At 34.5% G+C, this 27,051-nt stretch overlaps 3 protein-coding genes across 5 annotated transcripts in view; 1 reads left to right on the forward strand and 2 right to left on the reverse strand.

Annotated features, from left to right (window-relative positions):
• DYRK4 (dual specificity tyrosine phosphorylation regulated kinase 4) overlaps positions 1 to 7,801 on the reverse strand; it is a 70,848-nt gene extending 63,047 nt beyond the window's left edge. Inside the window, exon 1 of one of the 2 annotated variants that reach the window (XM_074269222.1) lies at positions 7,721 to 7,801. The gene's annotated coding sequence lies outside the window, so the exon portion shown is untranslated. Of the gene's footprint in view, positions 1 to 3,290; positions 3,393 to 7,720 lie in introns of those variants that run through there. The other variant, XM_074269221.1, reaches the window with a different exon arrangement.
• Positions 2,500 to 27,051, forward strand: part of FERRY3 (FERRY endosomal RAB5 effector complex subunit 3) — an 86,163-nt gene continuing 61,611 nt past the window's right edge. Inside the window, exon 1 of the mRNA XM_074269228.1 lies at positions 2,500 to 2,522. The gene's annotated coding sequence lies outside the window, so the exon portion shown is untranslated. The remainder of the gene's footprint in view (positions 2,523 to 27,051) is intronic.
• Positions 11,735 to 27,051, reverse strand: part of RAD51AP1 (RAD51 associated protein 1) — a 29,209-nt gene continuing 13,892 nt past the window's right edge. Inside the window, exons 4-9 of one of the 2 annotated variants that reach the window (XM_074269231.1) lie at positions 19,482 to 19,585; positions 17,627 to 17,713; positions 17,285 to 17,431; positions 14,470 to 14,625; positions 13,856 to 13,996; positions 11,735 to 12,498 (exon numbers count right to left, since the gene is read on the reverse strand). In XM_074269231.1, the coding sequence (XP_074125332.1) occupies positions 12,368 to 12,498; positions 13,856 to 13,996; positions 14,470 to 14,625; positions 17,285 to 17,431; positions 17,627 to 17,713; positions 19,482 to 19,585 (766 nt within the window). In that variant the 3' untranslated portion in view covers positions 11,735 to 12,367. Of the gene's footprint in view, positions 12,499 to 13,855; positions 14,000 to 14,469; positions 14,626 to 17,284; positions 17,432 to 17,626; positions 17,714 to 19,481; positions 19,586 to 27,051 lie in introns of both variants that reach the window. The other variant, XM_074269230.1, reaches the window with a different exon arrangement.

A 27,051-nucleotide genomic window follows, 5' to 3' on the forward strand; every position in this document is an offset into this window, starting at 1 on the left:
ATAGTGAAGACAAAAGGGAATTTATAGGAAAGGATATATTTTTAAACCTCATTTTGGAAGGCCAAGTAAATTGGGCTAGGATTCTCTGGAAATTTCTAAATACAATTATGGGAAAGGTAATTCCTTCATTCTTCAGACACTCTAGTTATAAATCAGTCACTTTTTAAAAAAAAAAATTATAGGCGATATACCTATTTACTAGAGACACAAAGGAGAAGTTACTACAGCTTGCCTACAATACCTGGGTAGTGTAGGCATATATTGCATAGATCATATGTTCCAGAGGTTTTTAATATATACATATGGAGTCTCAATGATCAGTTCACTTTCTCTACTTTTAGACTTTAATTTCTCTTTTGAATTTTGTGATTTTGGAGTATTGCTTCTGTTCCTCCTTACTATACAGATCTAATATCAGTGTATTAGAAGATGGAGATAAACTCGAGAACAGTAAGATGAAGAGATGGTGCAATCTATTCTAGTTAGATACCATCGCAAGAATACAGACCAAGAAAAAAGTTTTATATGTACTCTGCATTTTCCATATATATTACAATAAAAGATAGAATAGTATCACAGTGGTTAAGGGGGAAGTTAAACTGGTTAAGATCTGGCTAGTATGAGGAAAGTCCCACAAAGGAATTTCCAATAACCTTTCCAATATCCCATTGATAATGCATTAGTATAGTATGCATGTTATCTTAAAAATACACAGGGAAATGGAATGGAATGAAGAAATGGGGACCTTTTATTCTTAAAGCTGAAACACAAGCTATAGTAGACACCTCACTACAGAGAAATATAGTTATAAGAATGTCTATAAGAGTGCAATCAGAATCAAGGATATGACAACTAGAGGTAAACAGAAATGCATCAGGGCAGTGATAATGTAGGTACAGAAGGATGGTGTCCAATATAATTTCCATCCCAACCTCACTGACTCAAGCTTAGACTGGGCATGTGGGGAAAGACAACAGAAGTGGAATATCCAGCATGAATGCATGAGTGATATTAATAGAGTAGTGAAGGAAGAACAAATCTGGTAGAGAAAAGAAGAGAATGGGAAATTACTTAATAAAACAAATAAGGTTCTTTCTTCCAGAAGAAATATTGACTTGAAATATGCCTATACAGTCAGTTCATTCTCTGTAGCTTTTAGTTGTAGTTATTTATTCTTGATTAAATATGCTTAGACAAACCCTAGGTTCCTTTACATTATTCTTAAAACTCGAAATCCATAGATAAAGGTTAGATGAAAAACCAGTTGAAATTGGTATTAGAAAATCTGGGTTCCAACTCTGCCACATTGGGCAAGAAATATAACCTCTCTGGGACTTAATTATCCCTATGCATTAAATTAAAATATGACTACTTGGCACTACCTATTCCCAAAGGGTTGTTGTGAATCAAATGAAATAATGAATGCTTTTTTTAAATTGTTAGATATTTGGAAATTATTAGATTACTATAAACATCATCTGTCCAATTTTTCCATTAATAAAATGTCACTAACAGTGCTGTCTTTACCTAGATCACAGAAAGAACAAAACTAGGAGAGAAAATAATTTGAAAAACCTTTGAATGTTTGCTTCTTTTATCAGTATTTACATATATATAGTAAGTAAAATGAATAAGCAGATACTAAAAAAAAAAAAAAAAAAAAAAAAAAAGCTGGTATGGCAGAAAAAGTCCTCAATGGGGAGCTAAGAAATATGAATTCTAGTTCAATTATGGCTACTAGACAGCTTTATGACCTGAACATTCTGATTCTATGAAAAGATTATCAAGCTTCAAAGGTATTATTGGGTCCTACTCTACCTTAACCATCCATATTCTGAATAATTCAGCCAACTTGAAATGAATATAAACAAGATCTTTTTTCTTCCAGAGGAAAATTTTTCCTCTTATCTATTCCCTTGTGGTATTATTTTTCATAATAATTTTTAACTTTGTACACATAGTTAACTTCAAGAAATTTTTATTAAATGTCTACTATATTCAAGGCACCCTGCTGGAGCTGTGAAAATGAACAAAAGATAGATCTTTCCTTTAATGACCCAATAATAGAAGGGAGTGGGGACAAGACACGTATACAAATTATTATGAAACAAGACAATTCTTCTAAGTACAAAGAAGTTGTGAGAAGTAGATCCTGAGAAATAAGGAAGAAGGACTGATAGCTTTCAACTAAAAGAATCAGAAAGGTCTTCATTGGGGCCTGAGATGAAGGAAGGTGGCTGGAAAAGGGAAAGTCCATTCTAGGCAAGATATATATATATGAAAGATCTGTGCAGAAGAGGACATATCAAAAAGGGGGACAAGTGAGCATTTAATTCAGTTTAACTTCATGGTGTCCTGTGAAATACAAAGCAAAAAGAAAGTTTAATTAAGCCACTTAAACCAGAGCTCTACAAAGAAAGTTGCTGTGAAAACTGGAATTGAAATTGAAAGCACTGATTTGAAGTCAGAAGATTTGGTTCCAGTTCTGGCTCCAACACTTGAAGAAAGCTGAATGAACTCAGGTAAGTTACCTAAAAACTCTGAACTTCAGTTATCTAGTATGTTAAATGGTAATGGTGGTAATAATAATAATAATAATAATATAATAATATTTATTTCACAGAGCTGTTGTAAGTTAAGTACTTTATAAATTTTCAGTGCTTAGCACACTGCCTGATACATACTAGGAGCTTAATAAATGTTTATAGACTGGCTAAATTGGCAAGTGCTACAGAAATGTGAGTTATTGATATTAATTTTATTCTCAAACTGATTATTTTAGGCCATGCCTGCCACTGAACTTTTATTGGCTATAAAAATAATTTTGATACTTAGGTTAAATATTATATTATTATTTAAATATATTACATATTATAATAAGTTGTATCAATATATTGAATATATTATTTATATTATGCATGGAAATCATATTGTATTATACACTAAAGTCCTGTTCTTATGCCTAAACATTATATAAAAGATGGCACTCACCCAAATTCTCAAAAGCTATGCCAGGAAGAATAAGCTTTCAGGTCCTACCAAATTCAAAGGGCTTTGAATTCAAGCATAGACAGCATATTTGGCATCTAAGGTCCACCATCTCATTTAAGTTCCAAAATACTCATCAGTGTTGGAAATCCAGGGTGATTTTTCCGACCACAGCAATTCTTAAAGACTGTCTACCAAGCTTTAGTAAAAGTATCCACACTGTCTTCTAAATATTGAAGTATGCATGATATATATACAATGCAATTTCAATTTCCAAATAGTAAATTTGTTTTTAGATTTACCTGTTGTGATTTCAGTATTTCTACTGCATTCATCAGAGGCTTTACTCCCTGGGGGGCTGTCTTTGAAGCAGAAATTGAGGCACTGTAGGACTTGTAGAGACTCCCATTGCATGTCTGTGAACAGGAAACAATGTTTTTAAGTTGCACTCACTTCTGCCAAAGATGTGATATGTGGAGGAGCCACATATCATCCCCCAAATAAAGGACTCATTCACAGAATTGGAAGGGACATTGGAGATTTCTTAGGCCAACCTCCACCCTTAATTTCCTCAATATCTCTACAGATGGTCCTCCAAACTCTGATTAGATATTTCCTTATAGTGATAGGAAACTCACATTTCTGATGATGGAGAACTTATCACTTTTTTTTTTTTTTTTTTTTTGCAAGGCAGCCCATTCCATTGTTGACCAATTCCCTGATTATTTATATTGAGCCAACATCTGCCTCCTTGATTTAATCCTAGTTTTATTCTCTAGAAAAACACAAAATTTGCATCTTTTTCAATATGATAGTTAATCAGTCAATAGTCAGTCCATAAGCATTTATTAAGTGTTTATTATGTGTCAGACCTTGTGAGCTAAGTTCTGAGGACTTAAAAAAAAATGCAAAAGCATAGTCCTAGACCTCCAGAGTTCGTATTCTCATGGGGAAGACAGCATACCAGAAAAACAAATTGACATAGAAGATATATACAACTTAACTAGAAAGAAATTTCAGAGGGAAAGCAGTATAGCTTCCTGTTTGCTACATGATTCCCTCTCCTTCACTGTTTTGTTTTTTACTTTGTTTCATGTCTTAATTTAATGCTTTTTGTATTGAATCAATGTGTTTCTTGTATGATCTTTCCATAAAGAATGGATTGGATCAAGACTGACGTCAGAAATGGTATAACTGGTTACATCAAATAGCTACTCTGAATCTAGAGAGTAACAAAATATGCAATATCCTTCCTCTGGTGAAAAACCCCACACACTAAACCATATTACCATAATCTCATCAGGTATACAAGTCCATCTAAAATCATATATCACAAGCATTTATTAATTGATAAATAATACAGGGACAGGAAATGATCTGAATTTACATAAAAGTTTACATTTAGAGAGGCAGCTAGGCAGCAACATGGATAGAGGACCTGAGTTCAAATGTGCCCTTAAAGATATTTAATATGTACTAACTGTGTGACCCAGGGGAAGTCCCTTGACCCCAATTGCCTCACCCCCCCAAAAAAAAGTTTGCATTTAGCAGAACAAGTCATATAAATCAAATGCAAATATATAATGTAGTATGTGGAATTAAATGCAGAATACATATTTTTGTTCAATGAAAGGTAGTTAGAAGCAGATAGGTGTCTCAATGGATAAAATATTGAAGAAGCTGGAGTCAGGAAGACCTGAGTTCAAATTTGGCTTCATATACTTATCAGTTGAATGATCCTGACCAATATCATCAGTGTGAAGAATACCTAAAATGAACAGTCCTTAACAACAGCCCTACTTCTTTATATCAATTTCCCAATAACTGAATAGCCACAACTGGCACAATAATGAGTCCAGTGCACAATGTACACTGACAGTTGGGCAATATTACTTCAGTGGTACCTGGCACATTGTAAATATTTACTAAATGCTTGCTGACTGGCTGTCATCCTTTAACATATATGAATTTCACTTATAATGTACAGGATACAATGTCACTTCAGCAATAAACAAGTGACATTCTGATGGTACAGTTTTTGCTTGAATCAATTTGCCTTGCTTACAGTGTAGTTTTCATTGGAAAACTTGCTCTCCCAATTATAACCTGAAGGGGAAAAAAGTGGGGGGAGAATGTAACCTAACAGAAACTATTAATATAAAAACATGGTACACCAAAAAAAAACTTTGAAATATCAATGTCTACATCAAACCCAATTAAAAAAAAATCTTCACTGCATCTTTTCAATGCCAGATAAAGCAGACCTTTAACCTGACCCAGCAGTCCCCAAAAAGACATCACTCCATGAAGATTCCAGATGAGTTTCCACAAATTTAGTATCTTGCTGTGTGTCCAAGTTCACTGTGATTATTTTCGGTGGTCAATGATACATCTTGTGGCATAACCTACAATCAAGTCCAGTTTCTATTGCCAGGGCATATAAAAGATATAATTAAATACAAAAGCACTTAACGAAGACATGAAACAAAGTACATAAGGAAGGGGAATATGACAGTGGATATGACATAGTGGACACAGAGCTGGACTTGAAATTGGGAAAACCCAAGTTTAAAACATACCATGGGCAAATCATCTAACTTTTTCTCAGTCTCAGTTTTCTCATTTGTAAAATGGGATAACACTAAACCCACAAAATGAGTGATGTCATCACTGAAAGCAATGACAAAATGAGATAATATTGGATTGTCTCGATAGTCTTTAGTGTAGTTTTAAGCTTTATTAATAGATTAAATTGCTTAAAACTTTGCAAAATAAACTTCATTATATAAGTTTTGCACATCTTAAAGTATTATAAAAATGTTCATTATTATTATTAACAAGGAGGAAAGATTCAAGTAAAATAATTCTTGGCACTAATTCGCAAATAAGTGCAATTTATTATACTTCCAAGGATATCACAATTAAGTCTCACTGCTGTTGATTCCCTAGCATATTAGGAGGACACAAGGGAACTCACAAGGCATAGGGGTCTTCATAACTCACAGATCCAAGGGTAAATACTTAATTGGTACTGAAATATTTCTTGGAAGGTGTTTTCAAAGAATCTCTTAAACAGGCTTGAAAATGGCTAAAAACTCTTCAGCTCTGGAGTCATTTGAGTCTAGGCATGATGGCTAAATTTAAGGATACCATGACATATTATTTTCCAAGTGTGGTGTCTTCCATCTCCCCCTACAACTCAAACTCTATTTTTTGCCTTTCCTTGTCTGCTGCCTTGCCCCATTTCTAAACATCTCACCTTGTAGATCAATTCCCCACCACGTTCACATGCTTTAGTTAGCCCAAGTATAAGGAGATCCCAAAGTTACATCTACTAAACCCATATATAATGCATGTATCATGCATGATTAATTACATGTCTCTATACCATAATGGTCACTGTAGATTTTAGTTTGGCTAAATATTTGTATTTTCCTACCTTCGAGGTTGAAAAAGTCCTCTTTATGTGAGTTAATGTGACATAATATTGCAAGTGATTACATTTATTTATAGATTTGACCAGTTTAGGGTAACAACAAATTGAATAGATTAACTCCAGATTGAAGAAAAAAAATCGACTCCCAAGAATGTTGCAAATATTGTACATAACACAGTGAAAGGAGGTGATGCCCTGAGAACAAATAAATGAGTTCTTTTCATTCCTTTCATGACCATTATGGTATTATTTCAGAGAATGTAGATGATCACCAGTCTGAGTTAAAGACCCCCAGTTCAAGTTCTGACTTTACTACTATGTAAATCTGAACCTCTCAAAGTTTGTTCATCTGTAAAATGGAATAAATGACACTGCCTTACCTATCTAGAATTATAGAATCCTAAAGCTTCTTCTGGATGGATGAAACTTCTCTACGGTCTCTTTTTGAGGATTGTCCTGTGATAAGAAGAGCTCACTACCCCAGGAGGCAATTCATTTTATTTTTGCGCAATTGTAATTTTTACGAAGTTTCTTAAATTGGGGGAGGGCAGGGGCGGTGAAATCTATACACCCCTCTCAATCGCTTCCACTCCTATATTGGCCTTCAAGAGTCAAGCAAAATAAATGCAACTCCTTCAGTGATAGCAGCTTTTCAAACATTTAGAAGCCAACTGTCTTGCCCGTCCCCTATCCTCACTGCCACCGCCATCTCACCAAGCCTTCTTTGTTTGCTTTCCAGCTACATTATGAGGTTCAAGAGAAGACATTTCACAATCTGTAAAGCACCAGATAGATGTGAATGGTTGCTTAGTTTCTGTTTAAGGATAGAAATGTGGGTACATGAGCTAGAAAAGTTTAAAAGACAGCCCACTGTGGTCAAAAATGACTGTGATCTTTCCCTTTAGCCTTGCTGGGGATGTGATGAGAAAATGGAAAAAAAATTAAGTGAACGGGAGTGCGATGAGGGCGTGGCTGCGAGTCCACCTTCGGAGCTGTCAGGGAGTCCCCTAAATTCCAAACCCCAGTTCGGGATATAATTGGCAGAAAAGATTAGATGACAGATCCTTGGATTTTGGGAAAGGAAGTGGAATGGAACTCCTCAAATCCTATTTTCCTTCCCCTCTCTTCCACCCTCGGCCCAACCATTCCCCTCCTCCTACCTTCTCTTCATCTATATAACCATCCCTCCCCCCTTCCCCGAGCCCCGGGTCCCTCTTCCCAGCCTTAGGGGCGGGCCAGGGTGGTGGGAGGTTCTGAGGTGCGTCATAACGCGTCCCCTTCCCCGCTCCTCCTTACTTTGGTCCGGTGGGGGCAGATGTTGGAGTAGCCTCACCAAACCGGAGCAGACTGATCTGGTTGCTGCAAGAGACTAAATTGGGTAATTTCCCATGGTGGGGTTAGAAGGACCCGCCCTCCCCCTCCACCCTCCCAGTCGCTATAGAAACTGTTTACACCCTTCCCAAGCAAAGCTTTTGTGACTCTGGAGCTGAGGATGGGACCTTGCTCCCAGCAATTAAATGACCGTCTTGTTCGTCCCTCACCCCTCTAAAGGCAGGAAATTATATGACAAGATAATTTTTTATAATTTAAATGGAAACGTGAAGGTCAGGGTATAAAGGTGTATATGTATATATGGGGGAAATTATTTTAAAATGTTTCATTCTTTGAATATATATCACCAAACATTTAGCTGCAATGTCTGACATAACGTAGATGCTGGAGAAATATTTGTTGATTAAAATTGTTTCCTTAGGTTAGAATCCATTCTGTCGTTTTTCACTCACGTCTGGTTCTCCATGACCTCATTTGGGGTTTTCTTGGCAAAGATACTTAAGTTGTTTACCATTTTCTTCTCCAGGTCATTTTACAGATGGGAAACTGAGGCAATGGGGTTAAGTGACTTGCCCAGAATCGCAGAGCTAATAAGCATCCGGATTGAATTCGAACTCAATAGTCTTTCTTACTTCAGGTTCAGCATTCTATCCTTTGTGCCACTTAGCTGCCTCTCAGGGGATGATAAATTTTGGCATATTCTACCAAGGAGGAAAAGCTTTAAATATGCATTGAGTAATGGACTTTGTGTGGCTATCATTTGAGCCATCTTTAAGTTTGGGAGAGTTCAGCATCATAAGGCTGATTATTTATCTATTAGACCACAGCAATTCATGAAAACTACTCAAGAAAGGAAACTACACATTTTATACTGTTCTAAATGTATACTGCTAAGTTACAAGAAATCTTTATTTTTTAAAATACATGCAAAGATAGTTTTCAATATTCACCCCCTGCAAAACCTCATATTCCAAATTTTTCACTCTCTTCCTCCTTTCCCCTCCCCTAGACAGCAAGCAATCCAATATAGGTTAAACATGTGCAATTAAGAAACCTTCTGAACCTATTAATATAAACAGGAAGGACAACTAACTACTTGACAAAGAGTAATAAGTCTATGTTATGATTCAGAATTATTTTTTCTATCATCAGAGTGCACCATGTTAGCCTGTAAATTCAAGAGCCAGTTATTTGTTGTCATCGGTTGTCATCTGCTGACATGCTGAAATGACCCCAAGTTTTTCTCTAATGTTTTTATATCTCCCTATATTTCCCATTGTATTCCTGCTCTTTCACCTCCCAGGGAGCAACCCCTTATAACAGACAATAAAAAGAGGAAGGTTTAAAAAAAAAAATTCTACAAAACTATGCAACATATCAAAAAAACTTCCAGTATTCTTTTTGATGTTTCATTTTTATGCAAAGGAGAGGAGGAAGTGTTTTCTTCTATCCTTTCTTTGGGACTAAAATTGGTCATAATTTTGCAGTATTCCGTTTTGTTTCATTTTTATTCCAGTGGTCCAGTGGAAAGTATATTGGGTCTAGAGTCAAGAAACCCGAGTTCAAACGTGACTTAAGAACTTGTGTCAGCTCTGTAATCTTGGCTTAATCTCTTTATGCTTCAACTTCTTTGGCTGTAAAATTAGAATAAACCCCTACCTCCCAGGATTTGCTTTGAGGATCAAATGATATGAGGTGCCTCATAGTAGGAATTTAGTTTTGTGAGTTTTCTCCCCCTTCCTTTATGTTGTTGTGTATATTGTTTTTCTGATTCTGCTTTACTTCATTTTGCATCAATTCAATAAGTCTTTGCACACTTTTGTTTTTATCATGTTCATCGTTCCATTACATTCACATAATTTGTTTGGTTATTCTTTAGTTGATGGGTATCTACTTTCACTTCTTTGTGACAAGAAGTGCTGCTATAAATATTTTGGTATACATGGGGCCAAAACCCTATTTTTAAATACCAATATTCCTCCAATGGTGATATGTTGGTTTTGATTCACTTAATAATACAATAACTGAAGTTGAGCATTTATCATCCTAAGAGCAACCTCCAGGCAATATATTGCAAAAAAGAAATTACTTCATTCTTTTTTTTTTTTCTTTTTTTGAGGCTGGGGTTAAGTGACTTGCCCAGGATCACACAGCTAGGAAGTGTTAAGTGTCTGAGATCACATTTGAACTCAGGTCCTCCTGAATTCAAGGCTGGTGCTCTATCCACTGCACCACCTAGCTGCCCCCGTAATTACTTCATTCTTAATGTGACTTCCTATCCCTCAAAAAGTTTAACTTCTTCCTAAATTCTTCATTGCTATTGAAAGTACCAGCCTTTCAGTCACTCAGATTTGCAAAATTAATCATCCCCATCCTTGAATTTTCCTCCTTCATCTCATATTGATTCTCAGAGTCTACTCCAAATCTTCATAAGGATTATTTGTTTGTGACCTGTGGCAGAGCACTTCAAGTTTGTATTGCTTGATCAGCCACAGTCAGACACACTGTAATTTGAGATTAACTTAGTGATGTCATTTTGGTCCTCTAAAAGAATGAAGGAAAACAACCAACCTTTACACCAATGAGATCATAGATACATTAGAATATGTCAACACATTATGGTAGATGTTCTATAGTTAGTAAAAACATCATATTTATAAAATTATTCCTTCTTTCCCATTCCCTCCAGCTACTAGAGCCTTTCCTCAATGTCTGATCATTCTCCCAGTCTCCATTGCTGCATCTTCATCCAGGGAGCATCCACTAACTTTGTGTTCTTCAAGGTTCTTTTCTCCTCTGCTATTTAGCTTGATGATCTCATTAGCCCTCATAGATTCAATTAACTATGAAGATTGCTAGACCTGCATATCAAGGCTATATGTATTATCTCTGTCCCCCATTACATCTCAAACTGGATATCCTGTAGGTACCTCAAACATTTCTAAAACAGAACTGATCTTTCCTTCCTTTCAACTTTATCATTGATACTACTAATCTCCTAATCATCCAGGCTTACAATCTCAGATGTCATTTGCTCACCCACACTCATTCTATATAATCTACAATCTTTTTACTTTAACAGCATCTTATAGATATTTTCTTTCCGAAAGCTTTCCTGTTCCACTATTGATGCAGTCTTTTGTTTTCTTACCCTTGCTTTTCTTCTCAATCCAATTCTCCTACATAAGTGCTAACATGACATGAAGGGCTGACCAGATCATCCCTATTCCTCACCCCCACCCTACCCCCAGCTCAGTAAACTCTAGTGGCTCCTTATCTCCACAATCCAATATAAAAAAATTCTAAATAACATTTAAAAATCCTCAGGACCTGATTTCCTCCTATGTTTCTAGTCTTTACACTTGAATCAAACTGCACCAGATTTCTTGCTGTTCCTCACACACTAGACTTCAGCATATATCTTTGTGCACTGCACTGGCAATCCCCCATACTTAGAATATTCTCCTTTTACATTTCTGCCTCTTGATTTCTTTCAAGATTCCATCTAGATCCCACTTTCTACAAGAAGCATTTCCTCGTATTCCTCACCAATGCCCACACACTTACTAAGGGCTTTTCCTGAGATAATCTTTCATTTACACTGTATACATTATATATACTATTACCCACATGTTGTCTCTATTAGAATATAAGCTCCTTGGGGATAGGAACCATATTTTTTCCCTTCTTTGTATAAGCCCATTGTGCTAAGCACTAGCACTTAATGAGTTCTTACTGATTACATATCTTGTAATATACCTATTTACTAATTACCTCCCCTATTAAATTATCAGTTCCTTGGGCTATTTTTGTACTTTTTTATATCCTGAGGCTTAGTGTATGGGACAGAATGAACTCTTTAAAAATGTCTGTTGAATGAAGACTAAAGAATTTATTACAATAAGTAAAATATTAAAATGACTGGTAGATATTGGTATCAAGAGAAGTATTTCATGGAAAAGATAACCCCACAAAATCACTACTTTCATATTTATTCATGTTTTCTCTAGAAGGGGCTTGACAATATTAAAACTTCATAAATTGTCATGAAAATTTATTTATACATTATACACAATTGCAATTTGAGCTATGTCACAATTCCACAACTACTTAAAAACGTGAAAGTTACATTTTATTATCAAAAATATTTTGCTTATTAAAATATGAAACCTCCTTACAATAAAACAGATGATGTAGCTTAATTAGCTTGTGTGAGATATGTTACATGAAGATAGAAAAGTATAATTATAATTTTCACTTTCCCAATAAACTCTACAAAAATACCTTGACGTAAATTATGCTAAGTCATAATTGTCTACAAGTATACAACTGTTACAACATTACATCATACATTTAGAACTTCCAAAACTCATATCACTTTACTTATTATTATAAATTAAATATGCTTTCTTTACAAGGAAATGATTAGAAGACTGCTCTTTGCAAACTTCTCTTCAGAATCATGAAGAGACTGGCAACAAGTTTTTAGAATTTAAGAATTTCTGCATGAAATTGAAAGGAACTGTATTTAGATTATCATTATCCTTTTCAAATAAGAACAATCTTTCAAAACTAGAATTCGTCTATTAAAGATTATCGAGACCACCATTTTCAGCTACTACTGGCAGTTGGGTGGAGAGGTTTAACTCTCGCAAGTCTGGACAGGCCAAGTCTGAGGCTATGACTGGGAGACTTGACAGAAACTCCTCCAAGTCGGTTGCTGCTGTTGCTGCTGCTGCTTCCTGATGAGGATAAAAGGAAATGTGCCATATATTTCAGGAATTATCTAAGTCATCTTTTCAAATACTTAATTACAGGGCAAAAATAGCAAAAATTATTAAGTTTCCTAATTTATATCCATGGCTATTCAAAGTATGAATGGGATCATTTTAAAATAAAGTACAAGAGAATAGGAGAGACAACAAATTACATGAACATACATGGACTTCAAAAGGAAAATCCAGCAAATCAGCTTTATCTTCAAACAACCTTCAAATCCTGTAGTGACATCAACATTTTCTAGATCCAGTGAAAGATGAAATAATGGCCAACTTGAAATTCTCAGTTTTGGGATGTCTGGTGGACCAGAATCTATTTTTTACTTCATTAGATTATAGCTAATTTATTCTATTTAACTTTTAAAGTTTTCTGTAATCTGGCTCCCACCAGACTCTTTTCACTACAGATTATTCCCCCTTCCTGAACTTGAGTGGAGTCTTGCTGTCCTTCCATTTTCTGTTTCTGTGTCAGTGGCTGTCACCTGGGCCTACATTGCCCTCTCTTCTTATCTGCACCTCAGAAGAAACCCTTACTTCTTTTTAAAATTCAACTTAAACACTTTATTCTATATGAAGCCAATCCTGATCCCCTTAACTGCTAATGCCTTCATCCCTAAATACCCTTGTATTTACTTTGTATTTATTCTATACATATTCATATACTGTATCTATATGTTGCAGCTCAAAAAGGATCTGATTGTCCTTGAGGGTAGAGATTATTTGATTGTTAACCTATGTTAACCATTCCTCCCCAGCATCTAGAACAAGGGTTAGCACACAGGAGGTAATGAGTAAATGCTGATTAATTAGAATAGTGAGTAAATCCTTCTTTTCCTGTTTTTTTTTTTTTTCTTCTTCCCTAATAGGCTTACAATTCTTCCACAGAAACTATAAGATTTTAGGAGTAGAAGAGACTGACCAATGAGAGGGGAAAAAAAACAAAACAATCAAGCAAATCTAAAAATATATCAACAGTATGATGGTATAGGTAATTTTTCACACTATAGTGTCCTCTCCAATCCCAGCAAGAAGAAGCTGACCCCCCGAAAAGCTAAGCATCTAAAACCATTCAGGTACATAAGAAACATAGCTGGTTCTAAATTCTAGGACTTCTTGCTCCAGGTCCATTGTTCTTTCTGTTGAAGTTAGATAAACTACTAAATATCCCTTAAGTTTCACAGCCAAATTCTGAAGACAAGCTGTTAACTAAATAGATAAATGCAGTTACTAATTTCTCAAGGCACTATAATTATATATAGAGAAAAAAATCTATATATATATATATAGATATATATATATATAATAAATAAAAATTCCTTACCTGGTGGGACCCATCTGGGCCTCTTAGATTCAGTTAAAGGGCTTAAAGTTTGTAATGGCTTCCTAGCAAGCTCTGAAGATAGAAAAGCTTCTTTTGATGCTGGTTTTGATTCAACAGGTGCTGGATGAGAAATCACTGAAGCTACTTGTTTGGAAAAAAAAAAGGGGGGTGGGGGCAAAAATAAGCCAAATTTATTTTTATACTTTAAAGATCACACAATTATTTTTCAAACAATTCATAAGGAATTATAATAATTCCAATGTCACAGAGGCACAGTTTAAGTAATAGCTCCTTCATGAAGTCTTAATTCCCCAAGTATTTAAAAAATAAGTGGATAACCTTAAAGTAGTTTCAATGGTGAAAATGGGAAGAAGTAATTTCTAATTGCCTTTTACACAAAAGGTTATATATTTTCAGGAGAAGAAAAAGCAGCTATCAAAAGGTAGCATAATTGAATTTTAATGAATCAAACTGTAGTCACTTTTGTAAAAGTATTTTTAACCAAAAACATGCATTTCCAAAATAATTAGAATGGGGATAATTTTAAAAGAGAATCAACAGAGCAATCAAAATATACTTTTTTGGTAAAGCTCAATGCTTCAAATCAAGCTTACCCAAACTATGAGAGGTCTTAGAAGCTTTCTTCTCTTTCTTTTCCACTGGGGTTTTGATCTTAGTACTTCTCTTTTTATTTTCTTTGGCTTTATTTTTCTTTGTAGTAAAATCTTCATCTTCCCCTTCACTTTCACTGAAATTAGAATCACTTTCACCTGAATCAAAGGAAAAAATAATTAGGTACAGAGACAGGAAATAATGTATAAAAAGATAAAGAAAATTATATAAAGATAAACAACTTTGAAAGTCTTATCAAATGTAATCAAAGAAATGACCAACTATGATTCCAGAGAACTATAAAAACATGATACCAATCTGAAAAAAAAGTCTGTAGCTACACTCTGAGACATTTTTTTTGGACATGAACAAATTGGGAATTTATTTTGCTCAACTATACATATTTGTTACAAAGTTTTTATTTCTTTTTGATGGGGGGGGGAATGGGAGAAAGAAAATGGATTTTTATTAATCTTTTAAAAATAAAAACTTTTTAAATCAATAAGATTTTTCACTTTGGGTTTAGATGAATTTTCTAATTTTTTTTTATTATGAAAAGTTTTAACAGGACATCTATCAATTTCAGTCTCATCTTGGAAGAAAAGAACACATTTGAGAGTTTTAGTCACTTGAAAATTCAGATGGTGGATGTATTTCCTTGTGTCTGAGAGATAATAAGCATAAAAACATCATATACAAAGAAAATAGAAACACTTATTAAGTCTGCCCTAATTCACCTGTTACATGGAAGAAAATTACAGCATTGTATCATTCAAACAATCAACTAACCCCTCAGATCTAGTTCAAGTATTGTTATCAAAACACAGAACTCTTTTACTAATACGTGTATGGCACAGAATAACAGAAAATTTGAAATAGAGAAGTCTCTCTAGAAATTTAGTTGAATTCTATATTGTGGCCATAAGTGACAAAATCCTCTGGTTTTGTTGTTGTTGTTTAGGTAAATCTGACAATCCTCAAATCCCAAGCCTGAGCAGAACAAAAGATTTTTTCTAAATACCTGAAGATATGTTGGCTAGTCAAAGGCTGTCTAAAAAGTACATGATTGTTATGTGCTAAACTATATTTCAGTTTTGTTTTGTTTTTAATTGTGAACAGATGACTAGACAACATGGATGAACAGAGTTCACTGCTATACAATCTGTATAGTAATAATCATAGACATAATGGTTATTATGCTGCATAGTAATTAGGCAAAGGTGGTTAGTGGTTTGCATCCATGACTACAATTAATATTGCTTGGACAAAACCAAACTCTTTGGGACAAACCAAAAGTTTGGGGAAAGGAAGACATTGCTTTAAGTCTTTCAGTGAAATTTGGAGGGAGGGATAAAATCTATGACTGAACTAGGAATCTGACTAAGTCTACTTTATTCAAAAGAAACAGGACAGGAATCCTCTATCCCCAGAGATCAGCAATTTGTTTTGCAATATAGACTCTTACAGAGTTGCTTGTTTTTTTAAGAAAGTGACTAGGGAAGCCTGATGGCACAGTGGATAGAATACTGGCCATGAAATCAGGAAGACCCGAGTTCAAATCTGGCCTCAGACATTTAATATTTCCTAGCTGTGTGACCCTGGGCAAGTCACTTAACCCCAATTATCTCAGTAAAACAAACAAATAAAATAAAGTGACTTATGTGTCTGAAGTGTGTCTTGAACATGGATTATAATGACCAGAGAGTCCAGTTTTTTATTCAGTGTATTTTGGACATTTCAAACTGGATATAATCTTCAATGTATCTAAACTTGAAATCATTATCTTTCCCTGTGTACCCTTTCTTCCAAAATTCCTTCTTTGTACTGAAGGAGTCACCATCATTTCACTCTCTCAAGTTCATACTCTTGACATTATTGATATCAAACTCCCCAAGATCCCTTCAGTTGCCAAACCCTTCCATTTCTACCCTGGCAAGATCTCTTCCCATTCTAGCCTTTCTTTTCATTCACACAGATGTCACCTTGGTTCAGGTCCTCACTACATTTTTTGGTTACTATAGTAACCAAGTAACCAAGGAAACTGTTAAGTTTCCTACTAGGCTTTCCTGTCTCAAATTTCTCAACATTCTAAAGTATTTCCTGAATAGTAACTTTCTTTAAGAGAACTGACTATATAATTTCCCTACTCAATGAACTCCAGTAGCTTCCCATCTTGTCTATGATTAAAACATAAAATTCTTGTTTAGTTTTTAAATCCCTATATAACTTGGCCCCAATAGATCTTTCCAAACTCACTGGGCATCATTTGCCCTTCTCCCTATGACCCATCCAAACTAGTCTCCTCTTTATATCCTCACTCATGAAAATCCATCTCCCTTGTCTTTGTCCTCACTATTCCCTATTGCTGAAATGCATTCCTTAGCTAAATCAAATTTGTACTAGACAGTGTATGGAGCACCTGTTCTCAAGGAGCTCAATCTAATGTGGGTGACAACACATAACTATGTACAAACAACAGTTAAAAGACTTGGAGTCTCAGAGTCCATCTCTTCCTTCAGATGATATTCCTTTCCTCATTCCTCCTCTTCAAGTATGGCACAAAATTTTATTTTACAAAACACTTAGGTCTTTAACAAGACAAAACCAAATGCATTAATAAGCAAGAAAAAGAGAAAATGTTTTTGTTCTGTGATCCCTTAAAAGTCTGCCTGAAGTTCCACCACATTTTGCCTTCTTTACTTTTTCATATTTGTAAATAAGCACAAATTGCTGGTCTTGTCAGTGAAGTATTTTCATGAATCACTGTAGCATACACAGTAACTCTCAGAGTTAGTTTTAAAAGAAGATATTACTTACTTGTAAAGTCTGGCTCAGAGTCAGTAACATTATCATCTTCACTATTTTCACTAAGTAACTTCCTCTGTTGTATCATAGCTTTGGATGCAGCTTTTCTTGGTCTCTGACTATCATGAGAATCATCTTCTTCAGTAATCTTATTTAAATCTAAAAATAACAAAAATTAATGGAAACAAGTTTGTGGTGTATTTATTCTAATCAATTAGGTAAATATTTGCATTTTTAGCAATGCCCAAAATAAACTGATTACTTTTCATTATTTCCTATGAACAAATTAGCTGCAGTTGATGAGAAGCCCTATTGATGAAAAAAAAAAAAAAAAAAGATCTACCCCAAACTTACTGAAGCAAACACCATCTATACTGCAATTAGAGAGGTGAGAAGAAATATTCACTTTTTCCGATTCAGCAGTATCACATTTTTCAACATCTAGAAAGAGAGAATAAAAAGAAACTTTCATGTTCACACCATATGGGGAAGCTAGCACTCAAATTTTGAAAGATCAAGATTAAAGTAAATTAAATCAATTAAATTTTTAAAAACGAAATTAAACTATAGAAAAACCTATGCTTCTAGAATACTCCTATTTAATAAATTTTGATTCCAAATTTTACTAATTATTCCCACAATACATTTTAATCTAAGAAACAGATCAGCTAAGAAAATTCTTTATTCATCCTAATCTCCTACAAGAGGTAATTAAGTTATTTCTTAACTGTGGATATAGTAAATAGAATGGCATTCTTTATTATGTTTCTACCTTGACTACTGACAATTAAAGAATTACTAAAAAATAAAGCTACCCAATTTTAATTATATTTACTTATATGAAAATACCTGAATCAGCACAAAAAAATTCCAAATGAGCAGAACTTAAAAGCCAACAAATAAATAAAAATTGTGATTAGTCTTTTAAAGCAGTAAAGATTACAATCAATCCAGACTATTTACTACTTGTACCACTTGCTGCAACATTGCTAGAAAATAAAGATATAATTTATGAATCCTGAATTCATAAACCATTTGAGCCTACCAAAGACAGGTAGAATAGTATATTGCAAAAAATACTGAACTTGAGCCAGGAGAGACTTAGCTTCACATCCTTCTGTTTATACTTACTAGTTGTTACCTTGGACCAGTCACTTCACCTCTGAGTCTCAGTTTCCTCATCTGCAAAATGGGGATAACAATTCGTGTAGAACCTATCTCCTAAGGCTTTTGTGATTCTCATATTAGAAAATATGTAAAATGTTTTGTAAACTTTAAATTGCTATGTAAATATCATACATAATAGTTATTGAATATGCCACCCAAATAAACTTATCAATATTCTTAAAAAACACAAATTAAACAAATCTAGACTTGGCAGAGTAAAGTGTAGGGAATGTAGGTGCCCAGGAAAGAAAAATATAAGAAAAAGATTGTTCATATTCACTTAATTTGAGGTGGAAAAATTCTCAGTATTATATTAGAAAGTAATCTGAAGTAGATGAAATGGTACTGTGCATATAGCATTGGACTTCAATTTCAGTAAGATCTGAATTCGAATCTTGATTCAGACACACATCTGTGTGAACCTGGGTAAATCACTTAATCCCTCTCAGCCTTGGTTTCCTCATCTGTAAAATGGGAGTTTTAATAGCATCTACTTAATAGATTTGTTATGAGGACCATATTGATATAGCCAATGCATTGTGCTTTGTAAACTTTAAGGCATTATACAAATATTAGTTATCATTATCATTTCAAGAACTAGGTGATTAGGATTCTCTTCTGGGACAAAATACGAAGGAATAAGCAATAAAGATTACTTGGCCTTCTGAAAGTAGCAAAATCCAGAAGACCACTCTGCAAAATGCTATTCCACAAGCTCACATAAACTTAAAAGTCCAATCTATAACATCGTCAGATCAACAGTCATGGTTCTTATCTAACTAAGAAAGCAATAAGGAATTGATTTTAAACATATAGCAAATTTAAAAGACCCATGATTTCAATCATGGCCTGGCACCAATACATTCAACATATTTATGACTTAGCAGAAAAGCCCTGGAGAGTTACATTAAGCACAGAGAGGTAAATTTGCCCAGAATCATACATTAGTGTCAACAAGAAAGATTTCTGATACCCAGCCCATCATTCCATTCTCTACACTATGCTGCCTGTCCACCATATATATGTATAAAATAATCTTTACCTTGAAATTTCTGCATATCAGTAGTGGCTACAGAAGGTTCCTTCACTGATAATGCTAATGCAACTTCTAAATCTCTCTTATAAAGCTTGTCATCCAAGGCCATCCTAAAATATAGACATGCAAATAACAATAATTATTATACTTCTTAGTCATTTCAACTAAAAAGCACAGCTGTGAGCTTTTCTTAAAATGGTTTTCATTGACTGTTACTTTTACAATTTTTGAAAAAACTAATTTTTAGCCAACTGTATTTTGATAGTACAATTTTTAAAATGTAAATTATATCAAATATCTAATAACGCTCTAATAAGATATATGTGTGTATATATATATATATATATATATACGTATATATATATATATATATATATATATACGTATATATATATATATATAAAGATATATATATATAAAACTAATATAAATGACTACAGGTTAGGTGATTGAACAAAGAGTTCTCAAAAGAAGAATTACAATTAAAAACTGTAAGAAAAATCACTCCAAGTCACTAAGAATAAGAGAAATATCAGAAAAAAAACAAGATTTTATCTCATACTTTATCCTATTTGGTAGAGCTAACAAAAAGAAGGAATAGCAAGAGAACTTAAATACAGGCACATTAATATACTGTTAGTGATGTTGTAAACTGGAAAATAATGCTAAAATAGTGCTAGAAAAAATTATTAAAATAATATCCATAGGAAGGATTTTGGGAAGATGATGAAGTGGATCAGTAAATTTCAAGCTCTCCAGATTTTCCCTACAAACAGAATAAATTCAGGACTCAGGATAAGAAAAGATTGGTGAAACATAAAGAAGAGTTGGGGCAGAACAGGAGTTTTCTAGGGACAACTCAAGAAGATCCAAACTAAAGACCCCAGGCCAGGGATTTATCCAAGTGACATATAAACATCTCCAAACTAGCTCTTCAGAAACACTAAATGGGGACCCCTGGGGCTACTAGGTTTAACTGGAACTTCAGCAGGAACCACAGGAACCCTTACCTCCAAGACTGTGTGGAGAGTTAGGGTCTGATTCTGGGAAGATTGAAGGACTCTCCACTGATCTGCAATGCCAGACCTAGCTGTGCTGAAGAGACATGGCCCTGTGCAAAAAAAGTAGCCAGAATACCAAAAGTGCAGAATCAGTGGGAAAGAGACTCTACTAGCTTCCAGCACTTGTTGGAGGGTGGAACTCTTGGTTTAGAGCTCTAGGTCAGAGGAAAGAGCTGAAGTGAAGACAGAAGCACCATCTCCAACTCCCTCCTACTCCCCAATTAAGAATTTCTTACACTAGTGCTTTTCATTAAAAAATAAAAATAAGAAATGAACCAACAAAGAAGAACCTAACCATAGAAACTTACTATGGGAATAGGGCAGACCCACGTTCATCTTAGAGGAGGACATGGAAGTTATTTAAAAAAAAAAAAAAAAACAAACTTCTTCTTAATGGCTCTGTGTCCATGTCCAGAGAAAATTTATAAAAGAACTCAAAAAAAAAAAAAAAAAAAATTTAAAACACAAATGAGACACCGAGGAAAAACTAAAAAATATTTAAAAACAGAAACAAAAAGATAATGAAAATAAGTTATCCAATTAGAAAAGGAGACAGAGTTTAAAGGATGAAAATAACTCTTTGAAAATTAGAACTGGACAAAGGGGAAGCCAGTGAAGCTACAAAAGACCAAGAAAAAACAAAATAGAGTACAGAAAATGAAGAAATAGAACAGAATGTGAAACATTTTATAAGAAAAACAAAAGATCTAGAGAATAGATCAAGAAGAGAAAATATAAAAATAACTGGACTACCTTGAAAGCTATGACCAAAAAAAGAGCCTTGACACAACAATGCAAGAAATAATCAAGAAAAATGTCCTGGAGTGATAGAACATGAGGGGAAAGTAGAAACAAACAAAAATCCACTGATTATTAAGAGAGATCCTTTGAGAAAAATACATAGGAATATATTATTGTCAAATTTTAAAACTTCCAGATCAAAGAAAAAAAAATTGCAAAAAACAAGAAAAAAATATTCAAATTAGAATTGTACAGGACTTAGCAGCCAAAATAAAAGACTATAGGTGTTGGGATCATACATACTGGTAATCAAAAGAACTAGGCTTGCAGTCAAAAACATATCCAGCAAAATTATCAATAATATTGAATGAAAAAAAAAAATGGACATTCAATGGACTTATAGATTTTTAGGACTTATTTTTAACTAAACCCAACTTAATAGAAAATTTAATATACAAAAGTTAATATAAAAGATTAATTGTAAGCAACTTAACATGGATAAACTGTTTTATGTTTTTTACATGGAAATGTATACCATATAATAAAGATTGACATTAGCAATTGAGTAGGTGAAAAGAAAAACTGGGACAGAGTTCAGTATGATCTGACTTTAAAAAGCAAAAGTGTCTAGGAAAAGATAACAGTAATAATGTTATACAAATGAGGTACAGAAGAAGAACAGACACAAAAGTATTAGAGGGAGGAGGGCTCATAATATTGAAAACTTACTCATTTGGGAGTGGACTAAATAGGCAACACTACATATACCCACGAAGGGTATTACCCCCTCCAAAATCTATAAAGAAATAAGTGGGGAGGAAAGGAGGGAAAATAGGATAAGGTGAAGATATTGAAGAATTTGTAGAGTAATGGGAATGGGACAAGTTGTGTAAATTAATGGGAAAGGAGAGAAAGGATAACATAAGATAAGGTGGGGGGTACAAAAAGAGTGTTTAGATTAACTGGAGTGGAATCAGGTGTCTAGATTAATGGAAATGGAATAAAAAGGGAAAAAAAGGATAGGGGAAAAAGATAAGGGAGGGATCCATGGATGGAGGGAGGTTAAGTAAAGACAAGTTAAGGAGCAGAATTAAGGTAGAAAAGTTATAAGAAATAGGAAATAAGAGATATACACAAACACTACAAGGATCAAGAGTAGAATTTACTAGGGAAAAAAAAGGCTAGTAACTCCCTTCAAATTCAAAATTAAAGACTGAATCAAGAGAGAAATCTACATTATATCAGCCACATTCTTATTGTTTTAGATGCATATTTACATGTAAATGCATATATATATATATGTCTGAGTACATTGAATATATATGCATGTAGGTCTATACATGTGTGCATATAAATACATGTATGTATGTGTGGGTCTGTATGTGTGATTGTGTGTGTATATGTGTATGTGTCTGTGCTAACTATAGTCTATTTGAGGAAGGTGGGGAGTATGAAAGGAGGAAAAAGAATAAATCGTGCTTGGCAGAGAACAAAAGAATAACCTAAAAGGAAGTAAAGAAAAGATGGACACTCATGAATATAATTTCTTCTATATTATATATACTTTCCTAAAATGGAAAATTATTGTTATATATTTTGAATTCTCCCAGAAGTTGCTCCCATGAACATGAAAATGTTCTGTTCTGTTTTTCTTTTTCTTTCTTTTTTCTATTCTGTTTTTTTCTTATTTTGTATTCAGTTCAATAAATTTTTTTTAAAAAAATGTCCTTATCTATGATCCAGAGAATCCATAGTGGACTACAAGGTCAGTAATAAAAAAAAAAAAAAAAAAAGTCCCATTTGTATCAAAATCCTTGTAATAGTAGAGAACTAGAAACAAATTAATCCATTTTGATTGGAGAATGACAAATTGTGGTGTAGGAATATATCACACTGCAAAAAAAATGAGTATGATGAATACAGAGAAGCACTGAAAGACAGATGAATTGGTAAAGTCAGAGGATCATATATTCATAAAGGTGAGTGAGAAGAGATCTCAGAAACCATCTAACCAAACCTCTCATTTTTAAAACTGAGGAAACCAAGACGCAAGTATACCTCAAAAAGGAAAGAATATCTAGACAAAGTGATTCTCAGAGTCAAGAAGACTGAGAAAAAGCCAGGTCTGGCAATTAAGCAAGCACTGGTAACTTTGGAAAAAGGATGATGTGGTAAGAAGGCAGATTTCAGAGGGTTAGGAAGAGAGGAGAGGAAGAGGAAATGCCAAGTACAAGAATTCTTTATAAGAAGTTCAGCTGAGTAAGGGAGAAAGGCACCACAGCTATAGAGGAAGATGGGTTGACTGCTTGTCCTTTGTGCTTGAAGAGGACCAAAATGGCATCACTATACTGAGGTCAAGGTACAGTGTATCCAACTATAGCTGATCCAACCAATGCTAGCTCAAAAGACTCTCTCAGAAGTTGGACACAGAGTCTATATAAACATTTGGAGAAGAGCTGTTTCAAACTTTGCACATCTCATGTCTACTTTGAGCTACTGAAGAACTGCTTTGTTCATAAAACACAGCATTATCTTTGAAGCAGGCATCTCATGCTGGGTAATCCTATGTCACAATCTCCCGTGTCTCACAGTTGATTAAAGGTCTTCAGAGAGACCTTGCATTTCTTTTTTCTGACCTTTGTGTGAGTGCTTGTCTTGTATGAATTCTCCACAAAACAGTCTTTTAAGCAAACATACATTTGTGGCATCTGAGCAACGTGACCAGTCCGCTGGAGTTGTGCTCCCTGAAGTAGTTTGAATGCTTGGCAGTTCAGCTTAAGAAAAGACCTCAGAACTGATGCTGAGTGAAGTGAGCAGAGCCACTAAATGTTGATCAAAGGATAGTATTTTCACCTTTTTTTGGTGGTTATTTGCTCCTTGTTGTTTTTCTTGTAGCTTTTCCCCTGATTTTTCTTGCGCAGCACGATGGATATGGAAATACATTTAGAAGAAATGCACACATTTAACCTCTTATCGTATGGCTCGCTGTCTTGGGGAAGGGGGAAGAGGAGAGAAAGGGAGAAAAGAAAATTGAAACACAAGTTTTTGCAGAGGTAAATGTTGAAAACTAGCTTGGCATGTATTTGAAAAATAAAATACTATTTTTAAAAAAAAGGATGTCAGGTTCTGATAACGTCCAGACTCATCCTTAGACAATTCAAATGGAAATGATTCAGTTTTATGGCATGGTGTTGATATATTGTCCAGGTTTCACAGGCATATTTCTTTTCTCCCATACTTTTCTTACAAGCATGCCACTATTGAACAGATGTATGATATTCCAGGCAAATTTTGCCACAATCTTCCACAAGTTTCCATAACAGACAGAATCAAAGGGCTTATTAATGAGACAGATGAATTATTAATGAGACAGAACTTCTATTCTGCTTCCAGTATTTCTCCTGAAGTTGTTGGGCAGCAAATATCACATTAATTGTTCCTCAGTCTTTTCTGAAGCCACACTGGCTTTTAGGTAGATGACCATTGTCCAGGTTGAAGGATCAGTTTATCAAGGACTTGATCAAGAATCTTGCCAGCACAGGACAACAAACATCTTTCTTTTGCCTTTATGCAGATGAACAATGGAGGCATCTTTGAAATCTTGAGGGAAAACCTCTTCTTGCCATATAAACTGGAAAATTCTAGTTAGCTTTTGTATGAGCAGTGAACTCCCTGACTTGAAAATCTTAACTAAAATAGAATCAGCAGCAGATACGTTACCATAAAAGAGAAGCTTAATGGTATTCAAAACCTCTTCTTCACTTGGCAGTTTGGCTAGAGAAAGATCAATTTCAACCTGAGGTAAATGGTCAATAACTTCAGCATTGGTTGATGATTCTGTTGAGAATGCTTTGGAAGTGCTTAATCCACTTCTCCAGGATCATGTCCTTATCACTTATCATTGTGGCTCCATCAGCAGGGAGTAGGTGATAAGCACCATAGGTCTATGGCTTATGAATAGCTTTCAGGTCTTCATAAAAATGCTTTGGTTTGTTACTATCTGAGCAAAATTGAATTTCATCTGCCTTTTTACTGATCCAAGAATCCTGGATATCTCTAAGCTTCACTTACACTTTATTTCTGATGAATTTAAACAATACCTTCTCAGAGCCAGACAAACTAATCTGCTGGTAACTGTGAAGTTCTTATTTTTTTATCTAATACCTTCTAAATTTCCCCATAATTTTAAACAAATCAATCTTGATGTTTGTGAATATTCTGGCCCACATGAATAAATATAGTGCTGTACACCAGATCTTAAAAGGTGTCCAATTATTTATTCCATTCTTGCCAATTATGTGTTGCCTTTGCTTTTCCCTCCAAATTAGCAATAAACATTTACACTGTTGACATTAAGCCTTCTGGTTGTTGGCTTGCCTTGGGACTACCACCTCTGGTGAATGAAAATGTTTCTTGGACAGGACAAATCTATGATCAGTTCATCACTCTCACATTCTATTTTCCTTACAATGACATTGGCTGTTAAATGTCAAAGTTTATTTCAAGAGTACATCCATGAAGTTTTATTTCATTTAGCTAATTAGCTAAATAGAAAAGAGTGCTAATGATGAGAAGATCATGAGACAGATATCTTCAGTAAGTGAACACTGAAACATCAATGTTCTTCCATTCCTCTCAAAGACTCCCTGACATGTCTGATAGGCTATGCCTTCTTTGGCTTTAAATAGTCACCCAGTGTAAATGTTGAAAATTATTCATACATATATTTTGACAATAAAAAGCTTTAATTAAACAAAAATTAGTCACCTAAAATTACAAGCTTGTCCTCTTTTAGCACACTGACAATGAGGTTTTCCAGGTCTTCATAAAATTTTTCTTTGACCTTATCAGTGTTTCTCAAGGTGGGAGCATACACACTGATGGTGGTTGTCATAAACCTGCTGTTTACTATTTTGGGGTTATACAAGCTTGCTGACAAAACTAGATTTGATTGTAAAACCTACACCAGTTTCACTCCCCATCACTGCAGCCACATTGAAACAACATGTATCCAGCTCTGACTTTAGTAAATTGGTCTTTATTTGCCAGCTTTGTTACAATCAAGGCTGCTATTTTTATGTGATATTTGCTAAGTTATTTCATTGAAGGAGTTGCTTGTCTTTCAAGGCTGGTGGATCTGTTGCTGTCCATAACTGTATGTAGGTTCCATGTACAAATGGTGAGTGAAATCATCTTCATAAAAATCTTTGTACAATTTTTCAAAGGTAGGTTAGATCAAGCAATTTTTAATAGCTTTTTATTTTTCCAAATACATGCAAAGATAGTTTTTAACATGCACCTTTGCAAAACCTCGTGTTCTAAATTTTTCTTCCTGTTCCCCTTCCTCCTCCCTTAGAAAGCAAGAAATTCAATCTAGGTTAAACATATGCAATTCTTTTAAACAAATTTCCAGATTCGTTATGCTGTGCAAGAAAAATCAGCTCAAAAGAGGGGAAAAAATGAGACAAAACAAAACAAAACAAGCAAGCAACAACAAAAAGGTGAAAATACCATGCTTTGATCCACATTCAGCCTCCCTAGTTCTTTCTCTGGACACAAACGGTACTTTATATCACAAGCCTATTGGAATTGCCTTAAATCACCTCCCTGTTGAAAAAAGCCAAGTCCGGTAAAGTGATTTTTAAGGCACTATTTCTAGCCTCTTCTTCATGCCAGGAGGTGAGCAGTATAGTTCTTTAAAAAGAGACTGCTCATGGGGCAGCTAGGTGGTGCAGTGGATACAGCACCAGCCCTGAAGTCAGGAGGACCTGAGT

This window comes from Sminthopsis crassicaudata, chromosome 5 (genome assembly GCF_048593235.1).
Source record: "Sminthopsis crassicaudata isolate SCR6 chromosome 5, ASM4859323v1, whole genome shotgun sequence".
Classification (NCBI taxonomy): domain Eukaryota; kingdom Metazoa; phylum Chordata; class Mammalia; order Dasyuromorphia; family Dasyuridae; genus Sminthopsis; species Sminthopsis crassicaudata.